The sequence below is a fragment of the Dryobates pubescens genome, chromosome 24 (assembly GCF_014839835.1).
Source record: "Dryobates pubescens isolate bDryPub1 chromosome 24, bDryPub1.pri, whole genome shotgun sequence".
Taxonomy (NCBI): domain Eukaryota; kingdom Metazoa; phylum Chordata; class Aves; order Piciformes; family Picidae; genus Dryobates; species Dryobates pubescens.
The window spans coordinates 2,769,492-2,782,484 of record NC_071635.1 but is presented as its reverse complement, the minus strand read 5'-3'; the positions used below and the strand labels follow the sequence as shown (position 1 = coordinate 2,782,484).

Sequence of the window (12,993 nt, the reverse complement as noted above, 5' to 3'; positions counted from 1 at the left end):
TCTATGGTTCTGTGGTTTTGTTGGTGAGCAGCATGTCTGAACAGTTACCAATGGATGAAATGCAAGGCTTTTAAGACAGTAATTTAAAGGTAAAAAGCAAACTGAAAGGTTTCTTCACACCTAGTTTGTTTCAATCTCAAGCCACCCCCACCCCCCCATTTTCCAGACCTGCTCTGAGCAAATTCTGATCACAAACACACCAGCAGCAGACAAGTGGTTCCTGAATGTTCTTAGGTACCAAGTATTTCTCTACTCCAGCTCTGTTTGTACACATGAAGCCAAATCCACTTGATAAGAGGGAGCTGGGCACATCACTGCCAGCAGATAATCAGCCTAACACTGCTGAGGTCAAGAAGACTCTGCACAGCTACACCTGTACAGAGCCTTTTGTCTTTGCTTGTGGGTGGCTGTTATGTAAGGAAAACCTGCTGGGATCAGGAGCTGATGCCTGCTCTGAGATTTAAAGCAACATCATTCACTCTTATTCACATCTTCCTCCAGGAGCTCTGGGTTTCAAATGCATCATTCTGGCGTAAGACTGCTGACATAATGGTATAAACTGGGTCAAGGCAAAGCCTGCAGTGCCTTTATCCAGGCAGAAGTAGAGGATGCAGGTAAGTAGGTCAGCCAGACCCAGCACCAGGAGGTAAAGGCCCCACAGCACAGAAGGCTCTCAGGAACCACGTGCAGAACCCGTCTGCAAATAGTGCAGGTGGCACTGCACCCACCTCTGACCTAACACTGATCACACCTTCTCTCCCCCAACATTCTCAGGGCTGTTAGCAGGAATCACAGTGTGGCAGGGATTAGAAAGGACCCCTGGAGATCATCCAAACCCCTTGCCAGAGCAGGGTCCACTAGACAAGGTCACACAGCAACACATCCAGGATGGTTTTGAATGTCTCCAGGGATGGAGGCTCCACTACCTCTTACACCAGCTCCTGATGAATAAACCCAGCACTGTCTACAGCTGAGCATGCAGCTAACTGCTGCATCTGCCCCTCACAGAGCAAGGAAGAGCAGGATGCTATCAGGAGTAACACCCAGCAAGCCATCAGCTGCACATTTTTACCTCATTAGAACCAGAGCTGCAGGCCACGTACAAGAGATGTGAGTTTATTAATCAGCACATAAAGACATCCAAGTTGCCCAATTAGTGCAACTAATAAAAATAATGAAAGCCATTTTTAGCCATCAGCATCTGCTAAACCATCAGTTTCACTGCAATCCAACCCACCCAGCTTCCACTGCAGTTAATTAACAGCATGGTCTGCAGCATTCCAAAGACTCAGCAAGCCAGTATTTCCTCAACAGTTCACAGCATTAATAAGCCAGACCAACTGCTCCTCGTGAGAGTGACTTAAAACCCATGTGCCAGTGTTGGGAAGCTTCAGCTTTTCCCTCCTCTTGTCTGCTGAAATAAAAAGAGAACTAAATGAACAAAGAAAGGGTTTGTAACAGAGCTAAGAAACAAACTCTTCAGAATCTCTCCAAGACAAGAATTACTCTTGCTACAATCAAGTGTCTGATTTAACTGCTACAAATGCAATGCTAACAGGAGCTTGAAAACCTCTTCAACCTGGAATGCAGCTTCTTGTGCTCCAGGCAGGACCATGGAACCTGAGTTTCTTGGAGCAGAAAGAACTTAACTCTTAGCTCTGACACCCTGAAGCAACCACGTGATGCACCTTGTTACGGTCAAGACCTCTTTGCAAGTTCCCAGGACAAAACCCTCAAAGGATGCTGATGTTCAGTCATCTGTGACCAGCCAGCCCAAATTAAACTTGACCCTTCTGGATACCAAGGGCCCCAAACCCTGCTGCTGGGGAGTCAGTTCCCTCTGGCTTCCTGTCATCAGCCACCAGCTGGAGATGTGAGAGTGTAGCAGTGGGGACAGCTGCAAGCTTTGCTGCCACTCATCCACACCTGGACAGGCTGCAGAGTTGGGTGGGGAGAAATGGAATGAAATCCATCAAGGATGAGAGTGGAGTCTTGCATCTGGCAAGGAACAACCCCATGGGCCAGCAGAGGCTGGGGACTGACCTGCTAGAGAGCAGCACAGGGGAAAGGCACCTGGGGGTCCTGGTGGACAGAAGGATGCCCATGAGCCAGCAACGTGCCCTTGTGGGCAAGAAGGCCAAGGGCAGCCTGGGGTGGATTGGAAGGGGGGTGGTGAGTAGGTCCAGAGAGGTTCTCCTGCCCCTCTGCTCTGCCCTGGTGAGGCCACAGCCAGAACATTGTGTCCAATTCTGGGCCCCTCAGTTCAAGAAGACCTCAGGGAACTGCTTGAGAGAGGCCAGCACTTTTCCTAAGATAATCCCCAAGGGTGCTGCAAAGAAAGTCAATCCTTAACTCAACCTCTAAAGCAACCAGGGAAGGTATTTACCCAGTGTCAATACACAAAGCAAGGCCAGAAGAGGAATTCAGACCAGGTCACTCAAGTGGCACTGCAGGGCTCTGTCCCTCAAGGACTCTTCAGCTATTTAAGTACAAGCAGCAAGGACAGCAGCATGCTACTTACAGCCTCACTTCCGAGTCCTGATCCACGTCTGGTAGCGGTCTGGGTGTGCAGCGCTCATGACTGTGGTGTACACTGTGTTACTGGGAGGGAAAGGGGCAGCAGTCAGTGGGAGACTTCCCAAAGCAGGGAGGTGAATTTATCAAGCCAGCTAAGCAGCAGAACACATTCTGGTGGAAACAACCATTCAGAGCTACAGAAAGGCAACAAACAGCCAGGGACAGACTGACAGCAGTGTAGGCAGCTGGCACAGCACAGGAGCTGCATTGCTACACCCATTTACCCCTGTATGGGCACTGGTGAGGCTGCACCTTGAATACTGGGCTCAGTTTTGGGCTCCTCACTCCAAGAAGGACATTGAGGGGCTGGAGCAGGTCCAGAGAAGGGCAACCAAGCTGGTGAGGAGCAGCTGAGGGGTATGGGGTTGTTTAGTCTGGTGAAGAGGAGGTTGAGGGGAGGCCTCATTGCCCTCTACAACTCCCTGACAGGAGGTTGCAGGGAGGTGAGGGTTGGCCTCTGGTGAACCAACACAGGATAACCTGCAGAGGTGCAGCTTGTGGAACAATGCAGAACAATAATGGCACAGTGAAATAAATCTCTCTCAGAAATCCAATCAATGGCATCTTTTGCACACACCAAGCTGAGCTACCTCAGAAATTCCAGGGAAAGCTATCTGCAGCATTAAGACAACCCCAACTGTCTCAAAGTCAAAGGCACAAATGACTCAGCACAAAGTCCATCTGCTCCTCCAAGCAGTCACTTGTTTCATTACTGCCAAGGAACTTCCCATGAGCAGCCTGGGCCTAAGAAAGGGCAGGCTTGTGGCTGGAGTGGCAGAGCCAAGAGGAAGAATGATGCAGAAGTGAGAAAAGTCCCACATGCACAAGCAGAAGCCTCAGCTGGGAAACCATAAGGCACTCAGAGATGCACAGGAAGATCCTAAGGAAGGCTGTGATGGACTTGAGTGGCCTGAAGCAGGTAGGGAGGCACTGGCCAACAGCTCTGAATCCAGTACTTACTTGTTTAAGACTGGCTTCACTGACAGCACCTGCACAGAAAGTTTGAAGAGCTGTCATTCTGGTCACCAAAGAGGGAATTAAAAGGCTGCTCAGGGAGAGCAGCAGGATGGTAGGAGAAGGAGTAATGCAAAATGCAGGATTTCTCTTGCTGGGTTGGGTTGGTTGGGGTTTTTATATTCAACATCTGACCATTTTATTGAAGTGCCTTTTTAAAAGCTTGCTGAAATAGGCAACATTTAAGTCCTCTACCTGGAAGTATCTCTCAAGCCTTACACTTTATCTGCTGTAGTATGTAGAGGTGTGCCTGAAATATGGAACAGCACAAAGATGGTGGTGATGAGGGGCAATGGCTTGGAGCTGGGAGAGGGGAGATTTAGGCTGCAGATTAGGAAGAAATTTTGCCAGTGAGAGTGGGGAGACACTGGCACAGGCTGCCCAGGGAGGCTGTGGATGCCCCCTCCCTGGAAGTGTTCAAGGCCAGGCTGGATGAGGCCTTGAGCAACCTGGACTGGTGGAAGGTGTCCCTGCCCATGGCAGGGGGGTGGAACTGGATGACCTTCAAGGTCCCTTCCAACCCAACCCATTCCATGAATCTCTGGGAGTCACCTCTCACACTGTCCACCTGGATTGGCAGACTGCTATGCAATGCCTGTAGCAGAGGAGCTCAGAAACATTTCATCAGACCACCTCAGCAGCCTTAAACTCTCCAGAGCTGGGTGTACAGCACCCCTTTTTCCCCACAAGAGAAACACAGCTGCATTTCTGCTTTGGAAAGACCCCTGAAGTCACAGCATGGAATGTAAAAGAAGTTACCTTAAACAGTGTTTCAAAATTGATGTTCTGCTGCCCAGTGGCATTGAGGGCTTTGATGGCTGGAGTTCTGCAGGAAAATGCAGGTACCATTAAACCTGACTGTTCCAAAGACCACCAAGGTGACATTTTTACACTGAAATGCTTGCTTTGGCTCCAGAGTTCTGTGGGACTGACTCCAGGCTCACACTGCTGAAGCTACTCTATTACTACACCTTTGGGTATAGAGCAAGCTGTACTCTACCAGCAGCTGTTTGCACACTACACAGCCCAAAGCCTGTGTGATGCCTGCAAGCACCTTCCTATTACCATCAAATACTGCTTCACTGTGAATCTAAATCCTTTCACTTTTACTAAACTTGGCTTTGTCAATGAATTTTTAGTACCTGCCCAAGCACTGAAGTTTCTGATCTCTTACACCACTCACTGCCAGGCAGACTTTCCTCTGCCACAAGTCAGGATCGCTCCTGGCCTTATCTGTTCTCTTTAGAGGGGCAGCACCAAGCTGCCTGCTGAGCTAACAGCTGCTCAGAGCAGACAACACCCAGCTCTTGAAGCTTTTCAGCATAGAAGTTCTCTCATCCCACAGTTCCAGACTAAACTTACCTTCGATCATCAAAAGGAGGAGGAGTGGTCCAATGGTCGTAGTTTGTCTCCACACGAAACCATCTAGAACACAGCACACAAACATCCCAGCAAACAAAGGGCAAATCAGGAGATTCATAGAATCACCCTCTGGATTGCCCCAACCTGACGAGGTGGTGGGATTCCTTCTCAAAGAGAAAGGATTTGGGTTCATTTCCAGGGCTTTCAAGCTTTCTCTGTCCAGGAAAGATGTTGAGTTGCTGGAAAGTGTCCAGAGAAGGGCAACAAAGCTGGGGAGGGGTCTGGAGCACAGCCCTGGGAGGAGAGGCTGAAGGAGCTGGGGTTGCTTAGCCTGGAGAAGAGGAGGCTCAGGGGAGACCTTCTTGCTGTCTACAACTACCTCAAGAGAGGTTGTAGCCAGGTGGGGGTTGATCTCTTCTCCCAGGCAAGCAGCACCAGAACAAGAGGACACAGTCTCAAGCTGTGCCAGGGGAGGTTTAGGCTGGATGTTAGGAAGAAGTTCTTCCCAGGAAGAGAGATTGGCCATGGGGATGTGCTGCCCAGGGAGGTGGTGGAGTCTCCATCACTGGAGGTGTTTAGGAAGAGCCTGGATGAGGCACCTGGTGCCATGGTTTAGTTGATGAGATGGTGTTGGGTGAGAGGTTGGACTCGATGATCTCAAAGGTCTCTTCCAACCTGGTTAATTCTATTCTGTTCTATCTGTAAGCATCAGTAAGAGATGCCCTGGGCCTCTCAAGAAACATGGCTCACTAACCCTGCCTAGCACTCAGGAGGGAACATTAAAACCCCAAACAAACCAATTTGGTTTCCTACTTACGCTCCACCTAAAGGGTCAAGAGGCCAGAGATCTGCTGGGCCTCTTCTGTTCCTGGTGATGACCATGCCTTCTTTGGGGGACACACCTCCTACAATATAGTAAACTTCAGCAATGATGGGAACGCCAGCTAGTCTGAGAACAGCTGACTGAAAGTCCTCTGCTTTGCTCAGGGTCTAGTGCAAAATGGAGATCACAGAGAAACAAAGATCACAGAGCACAGTCAAGCACAGCAATGAGCACTGGGTTAGCTAATCAATACATAAATAATCAATCTAGCTCTTGTGAAAAGGGCAACTGATGCAAAGTGCTACCTGAAAATACTGCTCTGAAAAGTTTCCCAAACTGCCTAGCCCAGGAATACAAAATGGATGTGATTAGGAACTGAACTCATTAATTAGGAACCAAACTCATTCATCCCAGCTTTGGAAATACTCAGACACGAAACAGACATAGAAATGGTTCAAAGTGGGGAAAAACATCTGCCCTTGAGAGACAGAGGCATGGCCATGCCCTGCAAATTCAACCCTCAGAGTCTTTCAGTGTGAGCAACACAATAAAGTAGATGAAAGGGAGGGAAAACCACCCACTCCATGTCTCTGTCTTGGCAAAAGTTTAAGAGGATTTAGGTAACAATGGTGAACAATCAAGCCTGGCTTCTCCTGCCATAACCAAGTGACTAACAGCATAAAGTAGCCATCACCACAGCCAAGGAAACTGCTAATTTCAGGTAGAGAGCCACAACCTGCTGAAGCACAGGTTTAAAACTGAGTGCTGTGCAGGCAATATAAATGTGGATAACCAAGCATTGACCAAAACTGCTTAGAAAGACAGGGAAAGGAAGAAGTAATTCTGCCAGCAGCTCTGCAGCTAGTAGTCTCAACCTGAAACTCAGTCTTGAACTCCAAAAATGGCAACAAGAAAGTCTCCAGGAGCCATTCCAGCTCTGCTGGGAGTGTACCTACAAACCCTGTCATTGTTTTTTTACTGTAATTCAAGGCTGGAGAAGCAGCAGACCTGGTTTCTCTTAGCAGTGTCCTCACACAGCATTCACCAAATGTGCCATACAAGATCCCACTCTGAACTCCTACTCACCAGGGAGCTCTGCTTTTTAGCATGGCAACATGGCAAATGCAGTGCAAAACAGCCACTGGGTCAGGTGCTAACCACTGAAGAGTGCACCTGCCCCAGTTTGTCAAGCTACCAATCACAGCCAGCTGAAATAGTCCCCAGGAAGGAAATCTTGGCACAGTTCCTCAAGGACTTCTGGCAGCGAGCAGAGGTCATCCCCCTGAAGGACCTGAATTGCTTCTCTCTCCCTGACAAGTTTGGGAGCAACAGCTTTCCCCTCTGATGAAATGCATTTATCAATTGCTTGACTTTTCTGTGAAGCTGACAGTTGGAACATCACTTGCATGAGGAGCTGGCAGAAATGAGATGAAGAGAGCAGCACTGAGTGCACTTACATCTCTGACAAGCCAGCTGACAGGGTAGTTCCGGTTCAGGAAAGCAGCTACTGCGTTCTCCCACCATCTCCCAGCAGCTGGAAAACAAACCACAAGTTACCTCCCATGCCTGTTACACATGCTCTGTGACATCTACCCTCCTGCCTTCTTTCTGCTCAGTGTTCCCCCTCCAGCTCTGCAATCTCTGCATTACAGAAGAGTGGTGCAATAAAGTCTAACAAACAACTAAGAAAAGCACAAAGTATCTGCTTGTTGAAAAAGAGAAGGAAGGGATGGCAGAGGCAAACCCAAGCACAGAGCTGGACACACCTATCAATGCTTGTGAAACTCAAGTGCTGGTGGAAAAGGCAGTGACCCTTCCTCTGCCTTCCTGACTGTCACAAGCCCTTCAAATTTCCATTTCAATTCTCAGCAGTGACATCTCTCAACTTTCCTCCACTCCCAGCTCTCTCCTCAGCTTCTTCCCAGTGCCTCCATGCATTCTCTGAAGCCCTGCTGCCTTTCCATAGATCTCAGTCTTCACATCCTCTTTCAAGCTGCCTTATAAGGGCAGAGAAACACAGAATAGAGAAGGGGAGAGAAGTAGGAAAGCAGCTGTTTGTTTGCCCTACAGAGTGCATATTTTTCCCTTCAGCCTCTACTCCACCATCTCCAACTGTCTCTTAAACAGACCACTTCATTTGTCACCTCTGACACTGAGTTCAGATGACAGAATCACAGAATGATAGGGGCTGGAAGGGACCTCTGTCCAGATGTGCTGACTAATGTCTTTCTTCTGCAGCAGCCAAACCTGGCAGCATGTCTGCTTCTGCTACCCAGAGCTAAACAAGTCACTCCATTGCAGCTCCTTCCTGACAACCTTACTTCTGTTTTTCCCTCCTGGAGAACAGGAGAGAAGGAGGCAGTACCTGAAAGCGGCTACAAGAAAGCTGGGGAGGGACTTTATACAAGGTAGTGCTAGGACAAGGGGCAATGGCCTTGAACTGGAAGAGGGGAGATTGAAACTGGAAATTAGGAAGAAATTCTGTACAGTGAGGGTGGGGAGACACTGGAACAGGTTGCCCTGGGAGGTTGTAAATGCCTCCTCCCTGGAGGTGTTCAAGGCCAGGTGGGGTAAGGCCTTGAGCAACCTGGGCTGGTGGGAAGTGCCCCTGCCCAGAAGGGGTGGAAATGGAAGATCTTGAAGGTCCCTTCCAACCCATTCAATGATTCTAGGAAGAGCTCAGAGCATGCAGAAACCAGCTAAAACAGAACAGCACAACAGCAGCTGTGGGAGACTGATTGTACCTCGTTCATCACCAGAGATTGTGAACTTGTGTGGGCTTTGGCCAGTCCATAGGCCTACGTAACCAAGAAAGGTGGTGCCCTGGTATGCCACCTGGAACCAGGAAACACACAGTACTTCAGCACTACTGACAATACAAGCAAGGCTCTGAAGCACAATCCTCTGCTTTTTTTCCACCACAGAAGCTGCTCTAAAGCACTTTGCCTTAGATTAGAACAAAATCAAACAGCTTAAATAAATTAGAATGGAATAGAATAAAATGGAATAGAATAAAATGGAATAGAATAAAATGGAATAAGCAATTTTATTTGTTCCAGTTTATCACCACAAAACAGAAAGCAAAGGTAACTAATATTCATCCTGCATTCCTTGAGAGTGACTATGGTGCTCTGCTAATCCAGCAAACTTGGGATGGAAACCACATGCCCACATTAAACCCCACTGCCCATTCCTTCATGGAATACCTCCCCCAGCCATGCTCACCACAGGTCATACCTGCCCATTTTTGAGGAACCTCACATCAACTGTAATCTTGCTCAAGATGTCCACAAAGTCATAATCCAGGTTCCTACCGTGGTAAATGTTTCCTTTGGCATCCTGAGCAACAATGCTGGTACAGAACCTTCAGAAAGAAACAGAAGGGTTTCAGGAAAATGTATGGCAGTTGAATTAGCTCAACATGACATAGGCATGACAGCCAGAAGGAAAAGTCCCACCCCACAGGGTCTTACACACATTCCACAGTTCAGCCTGGCTCAGAAAAATCAAAAGCCAAACTGTTACTTGCTTCAGGGCAGATTACAGTCCAGGGAGGAAGCAGCACTTCCACTTAGGGAAAATTTAATTGCTTCATGTTACCTCTTTTCTAAACAAGACAAAATGCTGAGAGGTAGAAAAAGTCCACAGAGTATCAGTCTGAAACGTTCTGGATTTCTAAACAAGATGCTTGACAGCTGAACCAAGAAACTCACAAAGGATCTGGATTTCATTCTGACTGTTGGAGATTGTTTCACTTATTTCTAATCACAACTCAAGATAAAAAGGTCAAACAAAAGCCTTTCAAACTGAAAGCAGCAGTCCAAGTGTCAGCCATTTCACAGCTTATCTGCAACAGGAAGCACGCTGAAACTCCTTTCAGTTCCATTAAAGCAGGCTCTTTAATCAAGCCTATTAAATCAGCAATGATTTCAAAGTTTCCTTGCCTTGGTGTTACAAGTTTGAAGATAAACTAATGCAAATACTTTGACCAGATGACCCTTCCTCATTACCAGATGGTTTTTTCATGCTTTTATGTATTTACACAGATATACATACCAAGAAATACCCCATTGCAGTTGCATGTTACCTGTATTAACAAATAAACCATGTAGGCATGGCACTTAGGGACATGGCCTGATGCCCATGGTGGTACTGGGTTGATGGCTGGACTCCATGACCTTAGAGGTCTTTTCCAACCTTAATGATTCTAAAAATACTGCTCTGTATTTCTCTTTCAATCCAGGATACAAACTGACTGAGGAGGATGAAACCTGCCAGCTGAAAGCATGAAGAGGGAATGAGAAGTGCCACGTGTCTTCACCTGCCTTACTGAGCATCCTCCCACACTGAGCTGGAACAAAGCTCTGCCTGACGCTGCAAGCCTCAGCCACTTACGCAGTCGACTCATAGGCGAAGTTGAGCAGGACTCCATCTCCAAGACTTATTCCCAGGGCTCTGCAGATTCCCAGGATTTCCCCCGCGAAGGGCTGTGGAATAAAGAGCTCCAGTTCTGCTGCTATGGGCCGAATGACCTCGTGGACCCATTCTGGTACACTTTCACTGCAAAACACACGCAGGGCATCAGCCGAGGAAAGACAGCCAAGGCTGCAGCTTATACAGGAACAGGGACCTCTGAAATCATACAGCAGAACCACTGAATTCATTGGGTTGGAAGGGACCCTCCAAGGTCATCCTGTCCAACTCCCTGCAGGGAGCAAGGGCACAGCACAGAATCGTTTTGGTTGGAAAACGCCTCTAAGATCACAGAATCCAACCACTGACCCAACATCACCATGGACAAATCCAGTTTTGTTGATCACAGAATGGTAAGGGCTGGAAGGGACCTCCGAAGCTCATCAAGTCCAGCCCAGCTTTGCACAGAGAACCCAGCCCAACCCCGGCCAAACATCCGGCACGGGCTTCCTATTGGTGAGGCGGTTTATTCCTAGCAGGGAGCTCCCCGTGCGTCCTCTGACAGCTTCTCAAGTGGCCGCGTTAAGGCTCCCAAGACGCTGACTGCGGAGGCCGGCAGCCGTGCAGCGCCGCCTCGGCCGCTCCGCCCGGGCAGCGGGGCTGGCGGGGGGTGACAAGTGCCGCGGGGCAGGAGGGAAAAGCCAGCCCGCTCCCACTCCCCGCTCCCTCCACCGCTTCACCCTCCCCATGCCCCGCAGGGGGCCGCCGGGCCCCGCACTCACTCGATGACCCGTGCGACAGCGGCGCGCAGGAAGGCGGCATCGAAGCGCCGCAGCACCGGCAGCCAGCGCTCTTCGGGGGGGCTGTCCAGGCTCACGTTACACAACAGCGGAGGCACCGCGGGGGCGGCCGGGGCCGGGGCCGCCGCCGCCCCGCACAGCAGCACCAGCAGCCCCCACAGCCGCCCCATCGCCGCGGCCGCGCTCCGCTAGCGGCAGCGGTCACGCCCCCCCACCCACACACCCACAGAGGGGCGGCCCCGGGCGAAGGGCCGGGACATGGCGGCGGCCCCGGGGCGCTGCGGGCGGGGAGGCGCCTCCCGCGCGCGCCCGCCCCGCGGCGAGCTCGAGCGGCCCCGGCCCTGCTGTGGGGAGATGATGGCGGGGAGACGCTTGCCCCCCACAGACACCCGTCCTGAGGCGAGGACCAGCGGCCCCAGCCTTGCTGTGGGGAGATGATGGCGGGGAGACGCTTCCCCCCCACAGACACCCGTCCTGAGGCGAGGACCAGCGGCCCCAGCCCTGCTGTGGGGCGCTGGGAGCGGGGAGACGCTTCCCCCCCACAGACACCCGTCCTGAGGCGAGGACCAGCGGCCCCAGCGCTGCTGTGGGGAGATGACGGCGGGGAGACGTTTCCCCCCCACAGACACCCGTCCTGAGGCGAGGACCAGCGGCCCCAGCCCTGCTGTGGGGCGCTGGGAGCGGGGAGACGTTTCCCCCCCACAGACACCCGTCCTGAGGCGAGGACCAGCGGCCCCAGCCCTGCTGTGGGGCTGAGGGCGGGGAGACGTTTCCCCCCCACAGACACCCGTCCTGAGGCGAGGACCAGCGGCCCCAGCCCTGCTGTGGGGCGCTGAGAGCGGGGAGACGCTTCCCCCCCACAGACACCCGCCCCGAGGCGAGGACCAGCGGCCCCAGCCCTGCTGTGGGGAGATGACGGCGGGGAGACGCTTGCCCCCCACAGACACCCGTCCTGAGGCGAGGACCAGCGGCCCCAGCCCTGCTGTGGGGCGCTGAGAGCGGGGAGACGCTTGCCCCCCACAGACACCCGTCCCGAGGCGAGGACCAGCGGCCCCAGCCCTGCTGTGGGGAGATGACGGCGGGGAGACGCTTGCCCCCCCCAGACACCCGTCCTGAGGCGAGGACCAGCGGCCCCGGCCCTGCTGTGGGGCGCTGAGAGCGGGGAGACGCTTGCCCCCCACAGACACCCGCCCCGAGGCGAGGACCAGCGGCCCCAGCCCTGCCCGCGGAGCGGCGGGTCGCCTCGGAAGGGGATACCGCCGGCAGCGGGCCGCAGCGCTGCGTCCCTTCACGGCCCCGGGGACAGCCGCCGCACCCGCCCCAAGCACTGCCGGCGCAGCAGGGACGAGAGGTAGCGCCTGAGGGATGAAAACACAAGGAAAAGGAGGGTCAAAAGTAAGGGGTAGCATCTGTTTCGTGCCTCCCGTGCTTTAGGCTGGGGCGCAGGAAGAAGGCTTTATTGTAAGTGGCACAGTAATCCTCCCTGGAAGTGTTCAAGAAATGTGTGGACTTGGCCCTCAGGGAAATGGTTTGGCCTCAATTTTTTTCCAACCTTAAGGACTCATTTGCCTTATAGTTTATAAACAAGGCAGGGCACTGCTGTTTAAACAGGGGAGTGGAGGCTGAGAAGGGACAGATACTGCCCCCTGCAAGGCAATAAAGGAGGGAAAAGAGGAGAGTCAAAGCCCTAAGGGCACAACACACAAAAATTGCATCTCCCTTTCCCCCCCAGCAGTCAGTTTTTGTGCACCAGCAAATGCCACCCCAAAATTCCATAGTTGTCCAGCTATTGTAAATGACAACATGAAAATTGTCTCTCATACCCCAATGCCATTCTTCACAAACCACAAGTGATCTTGCCCAGAGCTGTTCACTTAACCTTACCTGTAATAATAATCGCCTCATCCTTCTACTAATCAGGTAAAAACCTGCTTTTAGAAATGGCTTAGTCTGTCAAATCACATTTGTAAGAGACACAAACATTACTGAACACACTACATAGAA

At 51.4% G+C, this 12,993-nt stretch overlaps 1 protein-coding gene across 1 annotated transcript; it reads right to left on the bottom strand.

The window, feature by feature from the left end:
* Window positions 1–482: 482 nt before the first annotated feature.
* On the bottom strand, window positions 483–11,159 carry NAAA (N-acylethanolamine acid amidase). Its single transcript, XM_054172501.1, has 11 exons — window positions 10,972–11,159; window positions 10,172–10,336; window positions 9,014–9,140; window positions 8,521–8,611; window positions 7,234–7,310; window positions 5,771–5,943; window positions 4,954–5,016; window positions 4,351–4,417; window positions 3,538–3,566; window positions 2,522–2,601; window positions 483–1,414 (listed from the first exon to the last, which is right to left on the bottom strand). The coding sequence occupies exons 1-10, from the start codon at window positions 11,157–11,159 to the stop codon at window positions 2,526–2,528; spliced, it is 1,056 nt and encodes a 351-aa protein (XP_054028476.1). The 3' UTR covers window positions 483–1,414; window positions 2,522–2,525.
* Window positions 11,160–12,993: the final 1,834 nt, after the last annotated feature.